This window comes from Pipistrellus hanaki (assembly GCF_964339955.1).
Source record: "Pipistrellus hanaki genome assembly, chromosome: 4".
Lineage (NCBI taxonomy): Eukaryota > Metazoa > Chordata > Mammalia > Chiroptera > Vespertilionidae > Pipistrellus > Pipistrellus hanaki.
In genome coordinates this window covers 97,593,447-97,612,869 of record NC_140506.1, presented here as the reverse complement: position 1 = coordinate 97,612,869, position 19,423 = coordinate 97,593,447, and the positions used below count along the sequence as shown (strand labels likewise).

Genomic DNA, 19,423 nt, shown 5'->3' with positions numbered 1-19,423 from the left:
GTACGGGAGGACCACAAAGAGTGCGGGACAGAGCCCGGGAGACAACATAACAAATCACCATCTGGAGAAAAGGAAGTTCGCTCTCCTCAGTTCACGCTCTGCGCCAGACACTGTGCGGTACTCCTGCCAGTTACTAGCTGTGTCATGTTACCGCTGCTCCCCCGCTGCCCAGCGGCCTTGACTTGGAGGCAGGCTGCTTGGTGGGAAATGCGGAGACACTCTCATTGCAGTGACCCCAAGTCCCGCAGCAGCCTATGGCGACAGCATCATTTATATCTTCCGCTCACAATCCTTCCCATGTGCCTGAGCTCTGATGGCAGGTGGCTGAGGTGGTGTGGTGGGCATTATGCATTTATGAGCCAAAGCAAACATTTACTGGCACTAATAATTCAGCTGGGGAGGAGGGGGCTGCGGCACCGGCACAGCCCTGGCTCCTGACAGCCTGTCGCAGGCCTGGGTGCAGGCGTGGCACACACACAGCCAGCGGAAATGGCCTGTTGTCTGGAGACACCTGCTCTCCGAGGCTCGCCTCCTGCCACGTCCCTCTCCCCGCGCCTCCCACCCGTGAAATCAAGGTAGAGGAGCTCAAGGCTCAGTCCCCAAGGACCTTCTCTCATCTCCGTATACACTTGAGTGGATGCCATCTGTATACGTTGCCAATACCCCCATATTCCTCCACCCAGGTCTCTGCCAGTCTCACGTACTCACTGCTTCCGGACACTTCCATGTGGGTGTCTCTGAGGCATCTCAGGCACGACAGTCAGAAGCAGAACTTGTGACTTCCCCGCCACACTCATCTCCCCTGCGTCTTCCTTCAACTCAGGAAATAGTTCATTTGTCTTTCAGTTGCTCAGGCCTATGGCTTGGAGTTGCCCTGACAGCTCACTTCCTCCCACACTCCACCTACCATCCATCAGGCACTGTCTCTCTTCCATGTCTGCCCAGAACCTGCCCATCCCGGCTGGCGGCGCTCACCTGGGCAGCTCAGATCCCTGCTCCTGGGCATTCCAGGTGCTGCATCCCCGTGCACCCTGTCCAGGCAGGTGGAAAAGGTGGAAAAGTGGCCCTATAACTGGAAATGCTTAGTCCTCCGCTCCAAACCTCCAAAGTGTTCCCAGGATACTAATAGAGCTTCCTCATCAGGCCTCCCGCTACCTCTCTGATTTCATCTCCCGCCAAGGATTCCCTCTCTCTTCGTCTCCATCCACCGGCCTCGTGTGCACACTAAGCACATTCCTACCCCAGGCCCTTTGCACAGACTCTTCCCCAGAGAACCAGGCAATCTGCTCCTTCACTTTCCTTATACATATATTCTCAGGTAGAGAAGTATTTTTAAAATAAGAAACAAAAGTGCTAGTCACAAGAGGAAGATTGCTAAATTAACATTAACATTGAAACTTCTGACCATCCGAAGACCCGTAAAAAAGGTGATATGTTAAGCTATAAACTGGGAGAAGATATTTGCAATCTATATAGCAGAGAAAGTACTATCAGAATATACAAAAAAACAAAAAAAACAACTCAATTTAAAAAAGACAATCCAGTAAAAAGATGAGCAAGAAGTAGAAACATTTCACCCAGGAGAAAATGCAAGTGATCAATAAACCAAAAAAGATGACTCAAACCCAGAGAAATTCCAGTGACCACAGTAGCACAAAGTAAGGCTCAAGGAGGAGGATTGAACTCTGACACATGGGTGGAGGCAGTGTAACCTAAGTGTCACTGTCTTATAAGGGTGACAACATCACAGGGCACGAGTCAGCATGCCCATTGTTTGGGAAATACCTCAGAGTCACGCACCCAAATTTAAATAGCAGCAGTTCCATAAAGCAAAAGTCTAGGAACAACCCCCATGTCTACCATCAGAAAACTGGATAAATAATGCAAGCCACACAGTGGACTATTATACAGCAATGAAAATGGATTAATTGACACAATGCAATGGCATGAATTTCACAAAGATAGTGTTTAATTAAAAAAAAAAACCACACAAGACTAAAGAGAGTAATAGACCATTTTTCAAAAAAGCAAAATCAACAGTGTATTGTTTAGAAATGCAATATATTACATACATGCAAGAATGATAAACAGACAATCCAGGAGAATGGTGTTTTGATCTTTAGGCCAATTCTCCAGCAGTCCTCGCCGTCAGTTCCCTGTGGGTGGGTGAGGGCCCTTTCACTGGTTTTGATCAATGATAAGAATCATTTCTAGCCGATAGAGCGTCAGCTCAGTGGATAGAGCGTCGGTCTGCAGACTGAAAGGTCCCAGTTTCAATTCCGGTCAAGGGCATGTACATTGGTTTCAGGCACATCCGCAGTAGGGGGAATGCAAGAGGCAGCTGGTTGATGTTTCTCTCTCATCAGTGTTTCTAGCTCTCTATCCCTCTCCCTTCCTCTCTGTAAAAAATCAACTATATATATATTTAATTACCAATGTGACACTTTCCAGAATGCTCACATACTCTCTCTCCCTTTGCTCCTTCTCCCATTTCCCTTCTCTTGCCTGTCCCTCTGGTGCAGCATCTGGGATGTTGGAGATAGCAGAGCATCCCACCAATAGATGTAATGATGGCAGGAATTCTGGATGGATGCATGCATATATGCCTCGGAAGCTCAGAGGGGGAGGCTTGATGCTGGCATGATAAAGGGCCAGAAGGAAAGGGTCCTTCAGAAAGCTGGGGCCTCTCCCATAAGCACATCCAACATATGACAACATCTGGTGTCTCCAGAAAAGGACAAGAAGATTCAAGCGGCTTAGATGTAAAATGTGGGGGCACATGGCAGATCTGTGTGGCCAGATCCACACAGGGGGGTTCCATGGGCCTGGCTAATATTTATTCTCACCAGCAGACTCTGGCTTTGAGTTTTGTCTATGTCCTAATTCTGCTCAGTTGCACCACATTAATTTCCACATATAATTATTTTCACATAAATATTTATCAAAGCTGAAAGTTCACAGGGAACTCCACCTGTTCCCGGTGCTGCCAGGGCACAAGAGTTCCTGGCAAAGACCTGAGACAGCATCTGGCAAAAGCAGGGGGTTAATCTGGTCCAACTGAGCAAACTTTTCCTGGGAGCCTAATTTGGCCTTTATCCCAGAGAGCTCACAGTCTAGGAGAGATGACAGGGAAACACAAACGTGCCATATGGTGTGATATGGAATGGAAATCGACAGCTAGCCACAGGTAGCAGAGCCCCGCTCCGGGATGTCCATCCTGGGACCCAGGACACATGAGCTGAGTCCAGGGTAGTGGCCATGAGTCACCTGCTTGATGGAAGCGAAGAGGCTTAGTAGCATTGAGTGCTGAGGGACATGCTTACCCTCACACATTGCTAGTGGGGGCAGAGCTTGGCATAACCACTATGGAGGGCGGTTCGTGGTATCTGATAAAGCCTTTGACCACACACTCCCGTGAAGCAGGTCAGCTTACCTAAGGCTGTATAGGGAACTAGTTAAACAAGTGCCTACAGAGGCATATGCAAAGGCCACTCTCTTCAGCCTTGTCATAATAAAAACTTGGTTAAAACTAAAGGGCCCTCCATGGGGGAATAACTGAATAAATGGTGGCTTGCAAACAAAATGTGGCATTCATTTAAAAACAATCTGTGCCCTGATATGGGAAGATCTTGAGAAGTTTTTTAAAGTAGAAAATCCAAATTTTAGAATGCTCCCTAGGGTATGGCACTGTGTCAATACTCCCACACTCACACACACTCACCCAGAAACTATAACTCAGCCAGGCTCTGTGCAGGAGGACTAAGCCCGAGGCTGCTGGAGGAGAGGTGCAGGTGGTGGGGGACCCAGGGAGTGGAGGCATCTGTCCAGAGGGCATACGTGGTCTTTGTGTTTCTCTGCACTAAGGCAGTCATTCGGATCTGGAAAGGGAAACGTTTATGCCCCTGGAATCAGAGGAGCATCTATCCCATCACAAGGTGCACAGGTTTGAGGTTCATTGAGAACATATCCCCAGAGGTCCGCAAAGAAAGAAGAAGCCTGTCCCCAAGGCGGTGTGTCAGATGTGTGTTGAGCTCTGGAAGGAGGGAGGAGAAGGGGGAAGGACTGTGGGGTGATTCTGTAGACCAGGCAGAGTGAGTCCAGGCAGAAGGTGAGGTCCCTGAGCAGCTGGGCTGTATGCTACCCTCTCACCTCTCAGGATCTTTCAGCAAAAGCAGAATTTCACTCTGCCAGGCTACTGAGAAAGGGTCTAGATAGAAGCGTCAAAAGAGAGCAGCAAGGGGATCCTTACCCTGAAAACAGTTCCGAAAGTTGATGTAGTGTTTGCAGGTTGAGTGTGGACAGTGTCTACAAAACAGTTTGTAGACAGAATGACCAGATATGCAGCAAAGGCTGTGACATTGTCTGTGCTCCAACCCTGGATCTAGAGTTTTCTGGGGTTCCCTACTCCAGGGGCTAGAACCTGCTAGGACTCTCAGTCAGCCCTCGAGGAGTCTGACAAAGTGAGTAGAGCCTCAGGGAAGAGGGTGGGGTTGGTATATGCATCTACAGTAGTGGAGAACAGGGACATTCTGTAGGAGAACGGGCAGGCAATCCTGTAGATAAAAATACAATAGTGGACAGAGAGGAAAGACAGGACCTCCAGGTGCAGGAACTCTGTTGGTGGAACAGGTTACTCAGGTCAAAGCCATCTGTTATCTCTGAGTTCCTTGTGCTGGCATATCCCCAACCTGAATGAGATGTTAATTCCCAACTAGAGGTTAGAGGTCAATGGGTTAGTGTGATTGGCTACAGGGATTAATGAAGACTAGAAACATGCAATTAGGCATAGACAGGGAAGAGAATATAGTTCCCTTTCAATCTTTTTGAGAAGATCTCATTTAAGTCAGAGGAGAAAATTTCACCTTGGTGCTGGGAGGTATTTAACAGCTAACTGCTAATTTCCCTTATCAGAAAGGAAATACCAGACTCAGAGTCTAAGGCAGGGTCATCAGTCTTTTCTTGTATTGTTACCTTCTATTTATGGCAATTGTGTGAGTTATCTATCGATACATAACAAATTACCATGGACAGGGCTTAAAATCACTCAGATTTATGATCTATAGCTTTGATGTTTCTGTGCTGAATCTTTCCCAAGGTTCCAATCAAGGTGTTGGCCAGGACTTAGGTTTCATCTGAAGCTCGACTGGGGAAGGATTTGCTTCCAAAATTGTGTGGTTGTTGGCAGGATTCAGTTCCTGTGGGTTATTGCCTAAAGGCCTCAGCTTGTTACTGGCTGTTGACCAGAGGTTTTACTCTGTTCTTTGACAAATGAACTTTTCCACATTATGGCTTCCTTCATCAAAGCACAGGAGAGAGGGCGGGGAGGGATAATAGAGTCTGATAATAAGATAGAAGTTACAATCTTATGTAACAAATCATGGAGGCAATATCTCATCCCCACTCTTATCTACCTACTCCAGGACTTCTGTGAGGATCAAATGAGATGAGGCGCATAAAAATGATTCACAGACATTTAGTTAAAGTGTAAAATGTTTCCAACTGGCTATAAAGCAAGTCATGTTACTGGGCTGAAGAAATTTCAAGGAGGCTAGTCACTAGAAAGAGTAAACTGAGCTTTGCCATATGACATCATTACCCAACCGTTTCAGGGCTGGTCTGGGCTGTGAGCCACATTTTGCACCATGGGGTCTTGGCAGCATAGGCTGCGATTTGGTGGGGTGTCGCTCTGGGGTGGTGGTAGGCCTGCATCACACTTGGGGGAAGCTAAGTGTTGCTTTATTGGCACCAGGTCCACAGTGACGTTTCTCTGTAAATAGCCAGTGCACATCACAGCAGCTCCTTCGTTGAGCATCTTTTCTCTGGTGGTCAGTGCATGTCATAGCAACCAGTCAGACGGTCATATATTTCGCATATTAGCCAGATAGATAGATAGATAGATAGATAGATAGATAGATAGATAGATAGATAATTCAATCTTCACTCCTCAATCTTCAATAATATCAATGAAACATTTTTGTTATCATTGAAATCTCCCTTTTTAGATGGGAAACTGAGGCACACAAGGATCATTACCACCTGGGCTGTCCTGCCTTCCTCTTGCCTACAGCAAGCTGTGGAAAGCTCACTCTTGCTCATTGCATAGTGCCCTGGGGGCCAAGACTTGGCGAGGCTGAAGATGGCAGTGCTGTGGCCCAGCAATGCCAAAGGAAGGATGGGAAGGAGAGATTACACTTAAGCTATATGTTAGAAATAACAGCAGACAAGGCTTCCTGGGATTAGATTGTTGGGAGTGAGTGAGGCCAAGAAGAATCAGTGACAGCTCCCAGGATTGGGCAGAGTGGCATGGGGGACAGTGGTGCCCTTTTCTGTGGCCGGTCAGGAAGACTAGGAGTGGGCAGGACCCGGGCTGGCGGGAGGGGTGGGTGCTGCAGTGTAGGGTTGGGTATAATTCTGTGCCTCAATTTGGGCATGTTTTCCTCTTACCTTCATTTATTCTTCTTTTCCTTCTTTCCTTTATGTATTCTATTATTCAGCAAATATTTATTGAGACCTGCTTGATGCTAGGCACGGTGTGAGGGGCTGGGGTACAGCAGGTAATGAAAGTGCCCATTGCCTTCCCTCCTTAGAGTTGCATTCTTCAGGAGGACAGACTGACTATGCATGAGAAAATGAGCACAGAAGCAGGATAACTCCAGGTAACCATGCGCCCTCTGAAGTGAAGGAAAGGAGGATGGAGAGGGATTTCAGATGCTGCCTGGGTAAGGGGATCGTGCTCTGAGTAGGTGATGTTTGAGTCAAGAACTGAATATTGAGAAAGCCAATTATGAAAAGAGCAGAGAGGAGAGAGGGAGAGAAGGAGAAAGAGAGAGAGAGAGAAAGAGAGAGAATTCTGCTGCAGGGGATTGAGAGGCGTGAATATCTGACACCCTAAGAACCTTACATTTTTGCATCGCAGTGTGTGTCCGTGTCTGTGTCTGTCTCTCTGGTGTGCAGGGAGCCTCTTCCAGCATCAGTCATTTCTTCCTCCGTTGTAGCATCAGATTGATTGGTTTGAAAACCTGCTTAGTATTTCATGAGCCCAAGCTGTGAGAGTCAGGACTAAACACAGACTCGGTAAGACCCAGTAATTAATTTATGAGTGTGGTTACTGCATGGAAGCTGGAGGTCTCGGGTTGGGGAAGCAGCTTTTCAAAGGAACTGTCTCAGGACAACATGGAGGGCTCTGGCCTGGGTGTTTGGAGAAGACGCTGTCTTGAAATTCTGGCCAAACACAGGGGAGGGGCAGCTGAACCCCAACAGACTGCAGGTCTCCCCAACACTGAATCTTAGAAGCCACGCCTGGGAGCCGGGGGGGCTGCAGTGTGACCCCAGCTTGTTCTCACAGCTGGCACTGCTCATACATGTGCTCATCGGATGGATGCTTCCATTTGGACTGACTTACTTCAGAAGTTCCCGTGGCGGAGCATGAATTGACCCAAGCAACCCTTTGGCCAGTGAAATGGCATGTGCTTTGTTTGTGATGGCCAGGCTCCTAGGATCTCCAGGGAAAAGCTTTACAGATTACTTACAGAAGCAAAGTTTGTTTGAAGGATGCACTGGGGCCAGAGTTAAATGAGCTCAGAGCACAGGTCCGGAGAGGTGTGCCCTGTGAAGGCGCGCGGTGGGCAAACAGGCCGTTGTCCAATAGCAGCCCTCATTAGCACAAGTGCTGAGCAGTTAATTCCTTTCCAGCTCTGCATGCTTAGTCCGTCTGGGCTGCTCTCACAGAAACACCATCGACTGATGGCTTACACAACAAATATTTACTTCTCACATTTCTGGAGGCTGGAAGTCCAAGACCAGCTGCTCACCGACTCGGTGTCTGGTGAGGACTCCCTGGTCCATAGAGGGTGTCTCATTCTTCTCCCCGTGTCCTCACATGGCAGCCTGTGGACGGAGCTTTCTGGGGTCTATTTTATTTTTTTCATTTTATTTTATTTTATTAAGGTTTAATCTTTTTTTTTTTTTTTTTTTTTTTTTTTTTACTTTTTTATTTCCTAGTAAGCCAGTTCTTTATCAACAGCAAAACAAATACTACTCCCACCTCATTCCCTGGTTGGTGGTGAATGTCTTGACTGTTCCACAATTTCTCATCAGCATTCCTTCTTTCCTCAAGGGGAAAACATCATGGAATGGAAAGTACATATGTCTCCTTTTTCCCCCCTTGACCTTCCCCCAGCCTCCCCTACCTCCCCCCTCCCCCGCATATGCCTTCACCTGCCCCCTACCCCCCCGCCGCTTGTATTCATTGGTTATGTTTATATGCATGCATACAAGTCCTTCGGTTTATCTCTTACAGCCCCCCCCCCCCCGCCCCCAACCTCCCCTGCCTTCCCGCTATAGTTTGACAGTCTTTTCAATGGTCCTTTATCTCTATAACTATTTTTTCCCATTTCTTTTCTTTGAAAAATCTTGTAACTGTGGACTAGAAATAAACATATAATACCAAAAAGCATTTGAGTCCCAATTTTAATGTCCAACTGTTCTGAGACCCAGTTTCAATGTCAAATAGTTCCTTATGTGTACATGTCAGCAATGATATCTGGATGATGGACAGATGGTGGCAATGCAGGTCTGACCCTCTCTGGTCTGGTCCTAGGCAACCAGCAGCAACGCACAGCTGCTGGCTGCTAGTGTGGCCAGGCTTTGTCAGCATCTTCCATCTCTGGACTGTTCTCCTCTTGTCTTCGATGAGTGGGTTAAAAAACTATGGTACATTTACACAATGGAACACTATGCTGCGTTAAAGAAGGAGTTCTTACTATTTGGAACAACATGGATGGAATTGGAGAGCATTATGCTAAGCGAAATTAGCCAGGCAGAGAAAGATAAATATCACATGGTGTCTCTTTTATAAGGTCACTAATCCCATTCTTGAGACTCCACTCTGGTGACTTCATCCCCTCCCTCAGGCCCAACCTCCTAGTACCATCACACGGGATCCTACCAGGAATGTTGGAGGGATACGAGCATTCAGTGCGTAGCAGAACCATAAGCATCAGCCTTTCAACCTTCATGAACAATCTCTGAGATCGGTCTGGCTTGGGATTCCCTGCTGTATACGAGGAGGAAAATGAGGTTCAGGTTTCCCAAAGTCCTTGACAATGAGGATGGCAGAGCCAGGTCCCAGGGGCAGACAGCACGTGCATCCTCTGCAGCGGCTGGAGGACATTCGCCCAAGTGGTCAGAACCCCAGGCCCAGGAGGCATGACCACGGACGGCCAACAAGCGATGCCCTGGGCAAACAATGGTGAAGGGCCTCCACGAAGTGCACACGCTAGAGTCTTGAGAACTTGAGAAGCAGGTGGAACAAAGCAAATGGGGGTCAAGCAAAGGCAAGACCTGAGTGAAAAGCTGACCTATCAGCAGCCGCCTTCATCACTCTGAGGTCGGGGCTGAAGTGGCCCCACGGTTAGAGGCAGGAGGCCTAGACATCCTCAGGGGGACAGAGGCTGACTTAGTTGAGCAAGCAAGGCAGGGCAACAACCTGATGCAAGTGAGAGGGAGAAGGCTAGACACCCCAAGATAGAGCAGAGCTGCCGCACAGCGGGGAGTGAGAGGTGAGGTGGGGAGACGGAGTGCAGCCTTCCCCAGGGGAGCCCTCCTGTCCTGGCTGTTAATCTGTGAGCCCGAGGTGCCTGTGTGGGCATGCTGACACCTCTGTAGTCATTATTAAATTGTGGCACCTGTCCCTTGAAATGCCGAGCCCGGGGAAAGAAAATACAATGAAACCACTAATGGAAGTTGGTGTGTGAGGGTCTGCAGGGGTCAATCTTTGAGTGAGTATGAATGTATATCAGAGAGGTGCACTCTGGGTGGAATCGCCTCCGGTCATGGCAGGGGAAGGGTGTTCTGTAATTGCCTTCATTCTAAGTCAGTAAGTGTCTTGTCTTAGAACCTCTGGGGTGCAATGGCCCAATAAAAAAAGAGAATGTGTGGAGGGGAGTTGGGGTGAGAGTATGGATGGGAGCTGACATTGAGGCAATGGCTTAGATTTTTGAACCCTGCTTCCCAGCCTCTGGGCTTGAACATTATTGCAAGGGATGGCCATGTCCCTGTAGATGCCAAGCATTGCACAAATGGAATCAATAAAAACTCATATAAACACACACACGGCGACCTTTCAGAAACATGGCTTCAGTGCCGATGACTGAATCACAAGTTCATTGTAATGGATCGTGGAGTTCATGGCTGCTTTCTATCCATTGGGGCTTCCTAAATCAAAACATGCAGGTGGTGATGGCCCTGGGAGAAGTCGGATGATGGAGAAATGAAAGCAATGCTTAGGACTTGAGCAGCTGGAGTCATGAGCCCCATAGAGTGGCCAGGACCTGCCCAGCAACAAGGCTTCTCAGATGTCCGGACACCTTGGAGTGGCAGGAAAAGGAAATTTCTAGTAGTCCATGCCATGTATGCCCAGCATGAGCTGTTTGATGCTCTAAGAGTTGGGCACCCATCACTTACAGAGGGACACATGCCTTAGGCCACCAGGAAGAGTCATTTAGATTCAGAATTTGAGCAGAGCTGTCTCCTTCATGCACACAACATACAGGTGTGCTTGCACCCACTGTGGGCACCAGCTATACTGAGATGAGACATTTATCAGGACCTGCTCCGTGCGATGAAGCTTGGTATCTTTCCTTGGGAGTGAGTACATGTTCTCACTCGATTGGTGAGGGAAATGAGTTGCTCAAAGCAAGTATGGCTCAGAGATGGGACCCCGAGGTCCCATGCCCTTGCTCCAACCCCCATTCTCTTGGGTTACAGTTCATCAGGGAGCTCAGAAAATATTGCTAATTTATGCACCATTTGTTCTACTGGATAACGCGTTAGGGAAAATGTGAGGTGTCCGAGTACCTCTAATGTGAGCAATGCAGAGGCAGCTGACCCTTTGCAGAGAATGGGCACTTACAGCTAACACGGGTGATTGCTCTCTCCCCGGGCATTCATGATGGTCCATTTGCTTCACTGAGGGGGCCCTGGAGAGAGATCTCACAAATTGAATGATGCTGCTTGATCTGGAGGAATTTCTGGGGATTCCAGCCTGGGTTTCTGTAACCCCCAGTGGCAAGCAGTGACAGCCGCATTGACAACACACAGAATGAGCCCCATTTTAAGGTGCAGCTTTGCCACCTAACACAGAGTGACCTTGGGCCAATCGTGTCACCTTGCTGAGCCTCCTGTAAAGCTTTGCCAAGCAATGACTTAGAGATTGGGCTATGGCGCAACACAGGCCTGGGACTATATTTCAGCTCCACTTCTTATTCCTTTGGGCAAACTAATCCATTTCAGTTTCCTGGTGTCCAAAACGGGGGTAGTAATAGTACCTTCTTAAGACAGTGGTTTGAAAGTTACAGTAGTACATCGAGAACCTACAGAACATGAGGCACCCTTTTCTAATACTGAGACCTTCATCCAGCCCTGTGCGATGGGATTATGAGATAATGCCTGCTTTCCAGGTGATGGAACAGACACACAGATCTTAGGTTCAGTAATAAGGTCACACAGCTAATAAGTGGGTCCGAAATAAGTCCAGAGCCTGTGTTCTTGACCACGATGCTGTAGAGTCCAAGGTCTGAAGATGTTAGAGACTTTGGTCTGCTGCCAGGACTTGAAATCTCAACCATAGAAGACAGCATAGAGTGCTCAGTGCAGTGTGTGACAGCCAGTGCATGGCTACTATTAGCATCATTTCCTGTGATGCCCAGATGGGAACCTGCACTCAGATGGGGCTGGGACTCAGCAGAGCGCCACCAGCAGTGAGCAAAGGGGGCAGGGTGAGTGATGTGGAGAGTGTCTCATAAACATTTGGGGCAGTGAGAACAGCTGTGTGGTCTGGGGGAAAGATTTCGCTTCAGGACTGTGTGTTGACGCTGGTGTCACAGCTGCGCCGAGCACCCCAGATACTGTGAACGAGCTGTTCCAAGCCCAGACGCAGTGTTTTCTCACCATATGTTCCCCACTGAGCATGTGGTCTTTCAGACAGGGATGGCGTGGAACTCGGAAGCTGGAGTGCCCAGGCAGGGAAAACCAGCTCAGAGGAGCCATGCCCCCCAAGCTGCCCCAGGTATCCTGACTCCCAGGGATCCTTTCATGTGTATATCTTCCAACAACCATAGGTGGGGATGGGGCAGCTACTACACGGGAGGTACTGTGTCAGGCACCTGTGATACGAAGGTGAATGAAGCATTAATGGCCTGCACTCTAGGGACTGGGACCCACCATGCTGGCCTCGGGACAGGGCATTGAGAGCGTTGTTCTAAGCTCTATAAAAGAGAGATATCCAAGACTTTGGGGACAGAAAGGAGTTAGTGAAACTCTTTGTAATGAAATTTAAAAAAAAAAAAATTTGCACACCCAGCACCTAAACACCTTTTCTATTTAAGAGAACTTCCCAAATAGGTGAAGGCAAGTCCTTCTACTGGCAGGTGGAGTGTGTGCACCTGACATGAATGTCCATCTCCAACATGGACTTCAGGCTCCTGGATCCAGGTGATCACTCAACACCTGTACCTGGATGTGCAGCAGATCCCTCAGATGACTAAGCAAGACCTGGTACCTTCTCCCAAAACCGGCCTCTTTCCCAGTGTTCTCCAATCTGTTGGCTCTGGTCAACCGTCTTGGAGTCTCTAGGATGCCTCTCTGTCTTGCACACATATCACAGCCATAAAAAAGGACTGTCGTCCCTACTTTTAAAATGAATCTGACTCTAAACACATCTTACCACTCAGCACTCTGGACAGGAGTTGGCACCACCACCATCTCCAACTTGCTGTCCTGAAATGCCCTCCTAGCAGGTTGCCTTTGTCTGTGCTTGCCACACTCTTGTCTGTCCTCAGCAAAGCAGCTACAGAGCACCTCTTACTATGCAAATCAAGTCACAGTCTCCTGTTCAGTGTTCTTTGGTGGCTTCTCATCAAACTGAGTAAGTGTCACCATCTTCCCTGGCCAGGGAGGCTCTCCACTTTCACTCAATGAATGTGTTTTCTCACTTTCTTACCTTTTCTCACTCCCTTGTGCTGTGACTGGTCTTTCTGTTTCTCAGGCACACCAGGATGTGAGAACAGCGGCATGACAAAACACCAGATCTAGTCAAGAAGGACTTACTTAACACAGGAGAGAAAAGGAACTGGAGATAAGCTCCAAAGATGATTAGGGGAGAAGTTGGTCTGTCAGAGTAGCATAGCTGCTCCTATAGTTTTCCAGGAAGAGGGAGACTAGGAGATGTACAGAAATAGTTGCCAGGTCAAGGGTCCAGGTGAGAATTCATTCAATGGGTATTTATTGAGCACCTTTGTTTTCCAGGAGCTGGTGTTGGCCAGTGAGCTTAGAAACCAACATGGTCACTCAGGGAGACCTTGAAAACCCCCTTTAGGTTCTGAGTCTGTTTCCTTCTCTGTAGATCAGGGATAGTAACGCTATCTGCTCTGTTGACTAAAATAGTTATGCATGTGATGCTATAAAGACTTCTCTGTTGATCAGATGTGGAAGTTAGACTGGTAGCTCTGTGGAGGAATGGACTCTGTTTTGTTCACTGGTATATTGCCAATTATGGAAGTGAGTAATTATGGAATTAATGAATGAATGATTGTAACTGAGTCGAAATCACTTTTGGGAATGGAGAAATGCTACTTCACAGATTTTGTGCATTCTCTGGATACTTCTTTCTGGGGAAATATTCCCATTAATTCATATCATGATAGTTACATCTTGGCCCAATGAGATGACCTTGTCATGTTGCCCCAAATGTGTAACTATTCTATAAATTACATGGTTTCATTCATTTGTAACATGATGATAAAAGACATTTAGGCTCCTCGGCTCCCCTCTACCTTCTCCAGCAGCTCCTCTCATCCCCTCTGTGCGAGTGCTGCACGAGGCACACCTCTCCTCTCCTCCTCACACTGGCTTATGGGCTGGGTACCATTTCATCCCAGATGCTGCAGAGGAAAGATTTGAGATCCACAAAGATCTTGACAGACCACAGACAGCACTCAGCCAAAGTGAAGGACATGGCTGGATAGGGGAATGGGAAGACAAACACCAAGGTCTAGACGTGAACTCAGAGGAGAGGTGAGAAGAAAAACCTAGCAGCTGCACTTGCATGAAAGAAAAATCAACAGAGTCAAAAGGCAAAAACACATCTGGACTAAACTCTGCAAAGGGCCACGTTAGGATCTACCTTCAGATGTTTACGGACTCAACACATATTTAATATTTCCATAATAGGATGTGAGCTTCATGCTCAGAGAGTATCTCTCTCCAACAGAAATAGGAATGGGAAGTTGGCCTGTCCCTAATGCTGGCTGAGCTCCTAGTAGAAGCTCCTCGCTGGCCACAGCCAGACAGTCAGGCAATGGGCAGGTGGCATTGGCTTGAGTCAGAATATCCTTTTTTCCTAGACGGGATCTTCAGTTCCCATGCTGTTCAACTTTTCCAATGGGTCAAATGTAAATGTTTTTTTCTTGTTCTTCTCTAAGAATCGCTGTGCCAATGATCTTGTGCACCTGGCTTAGGTTTTAAAAATCATGGCATTACTGGGCACTGTTCTAAGCGAATTGCCTGCAATATCACCTTAATCTTCATTACAATTCTATGAAGAAGGGACTCTTATTAACCCTGATTTGTAGATGAGAAAATTGAGGCTCAAAGTGGGTTAAGCAACTTCATTGATATGACATAGGTAGTCAGAACTCGTAAATCATGCACATACAACTCCCAAAGGCTGTGCTCCTTAGCCCTGTCCCTTCAAATGAGACAATTAAATCTAGCACAAGCCAGACAGACACATGAACATGAAGACATTCAAAATACTTTGAAGAATATGTTGTTCCAAGATAAGCATGATTATGGCCAAGGCTATTGCTTTGATCAGAAAACTCTGTGCTGCCCAACCATTCTGGCCTAACTACACCAACCCTGGGAATTTCTCTGCCAGGCCATTCCTCTTGCTCAATAACGGTGCTTGCTGATGAAGCTCAAAACCCAGTAGCAATTAATTATTGACAGAGCATGTGAATTGGAGATAAAAGAAAAGTCATTCTTTCTCTACACACGCGATAGTAAATAAATTTAATTATGGTAGGGGAAGCTAAGGGATCTTCATCTGCATTAAGGTTTATTAGCTGAGACATTTAAAAGCATGTCATTATAACAAAGAGGTCTTGTGTAATCCTGAATGTACCACTGTGGTGCAGGCCTTGGAAGTAAATAGACTTAATGGAGCACGTGGTGGCAGATGGTCTGCTGTACTGACAGGTATTGAACTGGTTTATCGTCAGTTAACTTTGGTCTACAGATGCCTATCGCAAATTGGGGTATAATAGGGTCCTGCTCCTCCCCTTTTCACTGGTAAGCTTGCTACATTGGGGCTGGGGGACAAGTAGCATCCAAGTCCTTTAGTATCTTGAAGCTGTCAATGAGACAAGGCCATCCTGAAGGTGAACATGGGTTGAGGGGTGAATTTGGGATAGAAGCAACCTTGGGAAGGAAAGCGAGAGCATGGCCCTGGTGTGGGCTCAGTCAGTGGCCCACTTGCAACCCTGGAACAAAGAAAGTAGGAATCCCATTCATAGAACCAAACTATGCTGGATGCTTTCACGCTATCTGCCCTTTTATTCTCAGGTGAACTCACGGTCAGTTTTAGGATAAGATTTGGGGATGTGATTCAGGTTGTTGATTTCACAAAGTCTGTCCATTCTCCTCTGAGCTCCAGTTTGATCCTTTGTACAGTGAGGCCTTTGGACTAAGTCAGGAGACAGCAGACTTTTTTAAAAGGGCCCAGAGTAAATATGTTTGGGTTTGTGTGTCATGTGGTCTCATTGCAACTGCTCAAGCCTGCTGTGTGCAGCATCAGCCAGGGACAGCACATAAAGGAGAGTGTGGCTGTGTTCCAACGCAAGTTTATTTATGAGCATTGAAATGTGAATTTCATGTAAAATTCATGCATCACAAAATGTTATTATTATTATTATTATTCTGGTTTCCCCCCAACCATTTAAAGATTTAAAATCATTCTTATCTGCAGGCATTACAAAAACAGAAGGCTGGCAGTAGTTTGCCAACCCCTGGACTAGATAATCTTTGAGGTTTCGTTGAACACAAACATTTTCTGAAAGCCACTACAACAATAATAATAACTTTGAAGTATTAAGCTCCTACATGTGCCGGAATCTACGCTAAATGCTCTACAAACATTATCTCCCTTAATCCTCACACTGCACTGGGAGCTAGGTGCCATTATTATCTCCATTTCTGAGATTATAAAATTTATACATAGAGAAATTAAGAGTATATTTAGCTTAAATATAACTGGTAAGAAATAGAGCAGCAGTTTAAGCCCAGGTGCATAAGGCTCCCTGCCATGAAGCCATGAGCCTCATGCTGCTTTTTCGGAGGACTCTACAAACAGAGCCCTAGAAGGGCAAATAGTTAAAAAGAACTGACCCAAGCATTGACCCATGAATTTTATGTGGTAGCTCCCCATGAGCTATTTACATCACACGTTTCGTGCAAAATTAAGATATTTCTGGGTAGGAATGACCATTCTTTCTCCCTTTCTCCCTCTTCCAGAAGCGTGATGCCTAAGACCGTGGACGGGCAGATAACCATGGAGAAGACACCAAGCTACTTTGTGACAAATGAGGCGCCTAAGCGCATCCACTCCATGGCCAAGGACATCAAACTGATCGTGGTGGTGAGGAACCCTGTGACCAGGGCCATCTCTGACTACACCCAGACCCTGTCAAAGAAGCCCGAGATCCCCACCTTCGAGGTGTTGGCCTTCAAAAACCGGACCCTGGGGCTGATCGATGCCTCCTGGAGCGCCATCCGCATAGGGCTCTATGCCTTGCACCTGGAGAACTGGATGCAGTTCTTCCCCCTCTCCCAGATCCTCTTCGTCAGCGGGGAGCGGCTCATCGTGGACCCCGCAGGGGAAATGGCCAAAGTTCAGGATTTTTTAGGCCTCACGCGTGTTGTGACTGAGAAGCATTTCTATTTCAATAAAACCAAGGGGTTCCCTTGCCTCAAGAAGCCAGAAGACAGCGGCGCCCCCAGGTGCTTAGGCAAAAGCAAAGGTCGGACTCATCCCCGCATTGACCCGGATGTGATCCACAGACTGCGGAAATTTTACAAGCCCTTCAACATGATGTTTTACCAAATGACCGGTCAAAATTTCCAGTGGGAGCAGGAAGAGGGTGACAAATAAGGCTAGAGATGTGAGGGAAGGCTAGGGAGCAGCTGAGGAGACCCCTTACCTGAGTCCTGAATCCCCAGGGTCACAGCCTCAGTCTTGCTGGAGTGTAACTTAGGTGTCCCCCTTCATCCAGCTGAGATTGCTTCCCTACGGAGCAGCCAGACCTGCCTGGGCAGCAGGATCTGGTTGACCAGATGGCCACCAGGATCTACTGCTAATTCTTGTCTCCTATGGGTGAATAGAGTCTGAAGACAGGATTGAATAGCTGCCTAGGTCAGAGATGGTGCCATGAATATGTGTTTAAGTGAAACAAAGAAAGGAAGGTCTATTTGGGGGCTCTCACTTTGCTGTGGGAAGCCTGAGTTCTAGCCCTGTGTCTGGCCCAGGCCGTGCTGTGTGAACCCTGCTCTGGCATCTCTCTGGAATGCTCATGGTGGCTGAGTGCTCCAGGACTCCTGGGTGAGGGACCTCAGCCAAGGAATCTCTGGCCTTCCTGAAAGATCTCAGCTCACAACCCTGTGACTTCCTCCCTCCACACCTTCTAAAGGGAGGGGCATGCACATTCCTCACCCCAAAAAGCTGACACCCCTCGAAATCTTCCTTCTATGAGCTCTCCAAGGCAGGCTGGGTCTCTCTCTTCATGAGCACCCAGGGTGCTGGAGCTCCGCTCCTGCCCTCGTGTTAGATTCAGCCCCTGGGCTGCTCTTCCAGCAGCGTGGCAGCAGCGAAGCTCAGAGCCCCGGGCTTGGTAGAGGTGAAAGCCATCTCTGGGAGCAACAAAGACAGCCAGTCCTCTGGGGAGAGGTCTCCACACCTACAGATCCTCTCCCCCAGCACCTGGTTCTGAAACATGCTTTTGGGGTGGGCTCTGTCCCTCAGGGTCCCCAGAAGGGCAAGGACCAGAAAGTTGGCATGTCTTATGTTATGAATAATCCTTAGCCACACAGTGAACAGGGTACCGGTCACCATCGTCTATTTGCCCCACCATCTGCCCTCATGGTCATCTCTTCTTCATTTGCTCTGTTCACAGACAGCACATTTTGGGGAGTGACAAGAGGGCTGACTCCACTTGCCACATCAGTTTATGGGGGTGGGGGGAGCAAGGGCTGTCTGGGACAACCCCCTTCAAGGGCTACTGACTAAAGTATCCCTTCCCATTAGTCGTATTTGATTGAAATGCAGCATTTGACATGAAGCCCTGTTCACGGGTCTCCCAGTCCAGGAACTGTTCCAGAAACATTGGAAATGTGTGCGTGGGGGAGCTAACTCTGTTCAGCTGTTACTAAACTGTCATTTCTCCGGCTAAATGAAAACTGTGTTGTTATAAAGCTTAATGCAACCTAATCAATGGGTTTTGATGGTGTTTTCTGTTGATCACCTCCAACCCACCCCTACTCTCGGATTCTGGGAATTTCCCTTCTTTGGGATGACCGGAAGGACCCAGATTAGATCTTCTGGGGGTTCTGTCTTATAAGAAGTACCACTTTCTCATTCTCAACCAGTCCTGGCAAGGAATGGACTGGTGTGCCCAACTGAGGAACAACCTTACAAATCATTATTTTTCCATATAAGAAAGTGGTTATTGAGCTGAAGGCAATATATTATGCCTTTGCTACCAAAATAAAAGAATATCTAGCCATGACCAGTTGGCTCAGTTGTTTGGAGCATTGTCTATATACCAAAATATCACAGGTTCATTTCCCAATCAGGGTGCAAACCCAGTTTGTGGGTTTAATCCCCAGCTAGGGCGTGTACAGGAGGCAACTGATCAATGTTTCACATCTCTCTCTCTCTCTCTCTCTCTCTCTCTCTCTCTCTCTCTCTCTCCCTTCCACTCTCTCTAAACAACAACAATAAAAACATATCCCTGGGTGAGCATTAAAAAACATAGAGAAAGATAGAAATACACCTATTTCAATAAAGAAAATGCATAAATGCATGCTTGCTCAGAAGAGTGTATGGTGTGCTACTGATTCGGGGCCCTGTTTTATAGGAAGAGCAAGGAGCAAGTCCAGTTACACATCAGAGCCAGCTGTGGGGTTTTTCAAACTACAGCTTCCTGAGTCCTATTTCACATTTCTTGAGTCAGAGTCTCCAGAGTCTCCAGGCCCAAGCATCTGTCCTTTAAAATATATTCTTATGGTCCTGGCCAGTGTGGCTCAATTCACTGGCACATCCTCCCATACAGAGAAAGGACAAGGGCTTGGTTCCTGGTCAGAGCACAAA

At 47.5% G+C, this 19,423-nt stretch overlaps 1 protein-coding gene across 1 annotated transcript in view; it reads left to right on the top strand.

The window, feature by feature from the left end:
- Positions 1-18,755, top strand: part of HS3ST4 (heparan sulfate-glucosamine 3-sulfotransferase 4) — a 298,370-nt gene extending 279,615 nt beyond the window's left edge. The window contains exon 2 of the mRNA XM_084880970.1: positions 16,573-18,755. Coding sequence (XP_084737096.1) covers positions 16,573-17,209 — 637 coding nt within the window. The 3' untranslated portion in view covers positions 17,210-18,755. The remainder of the gene's footprint in view (positions 1-16,572) is intronic.
- Positions 18,756-19,423: the final 668 nt, after the last annotated feature.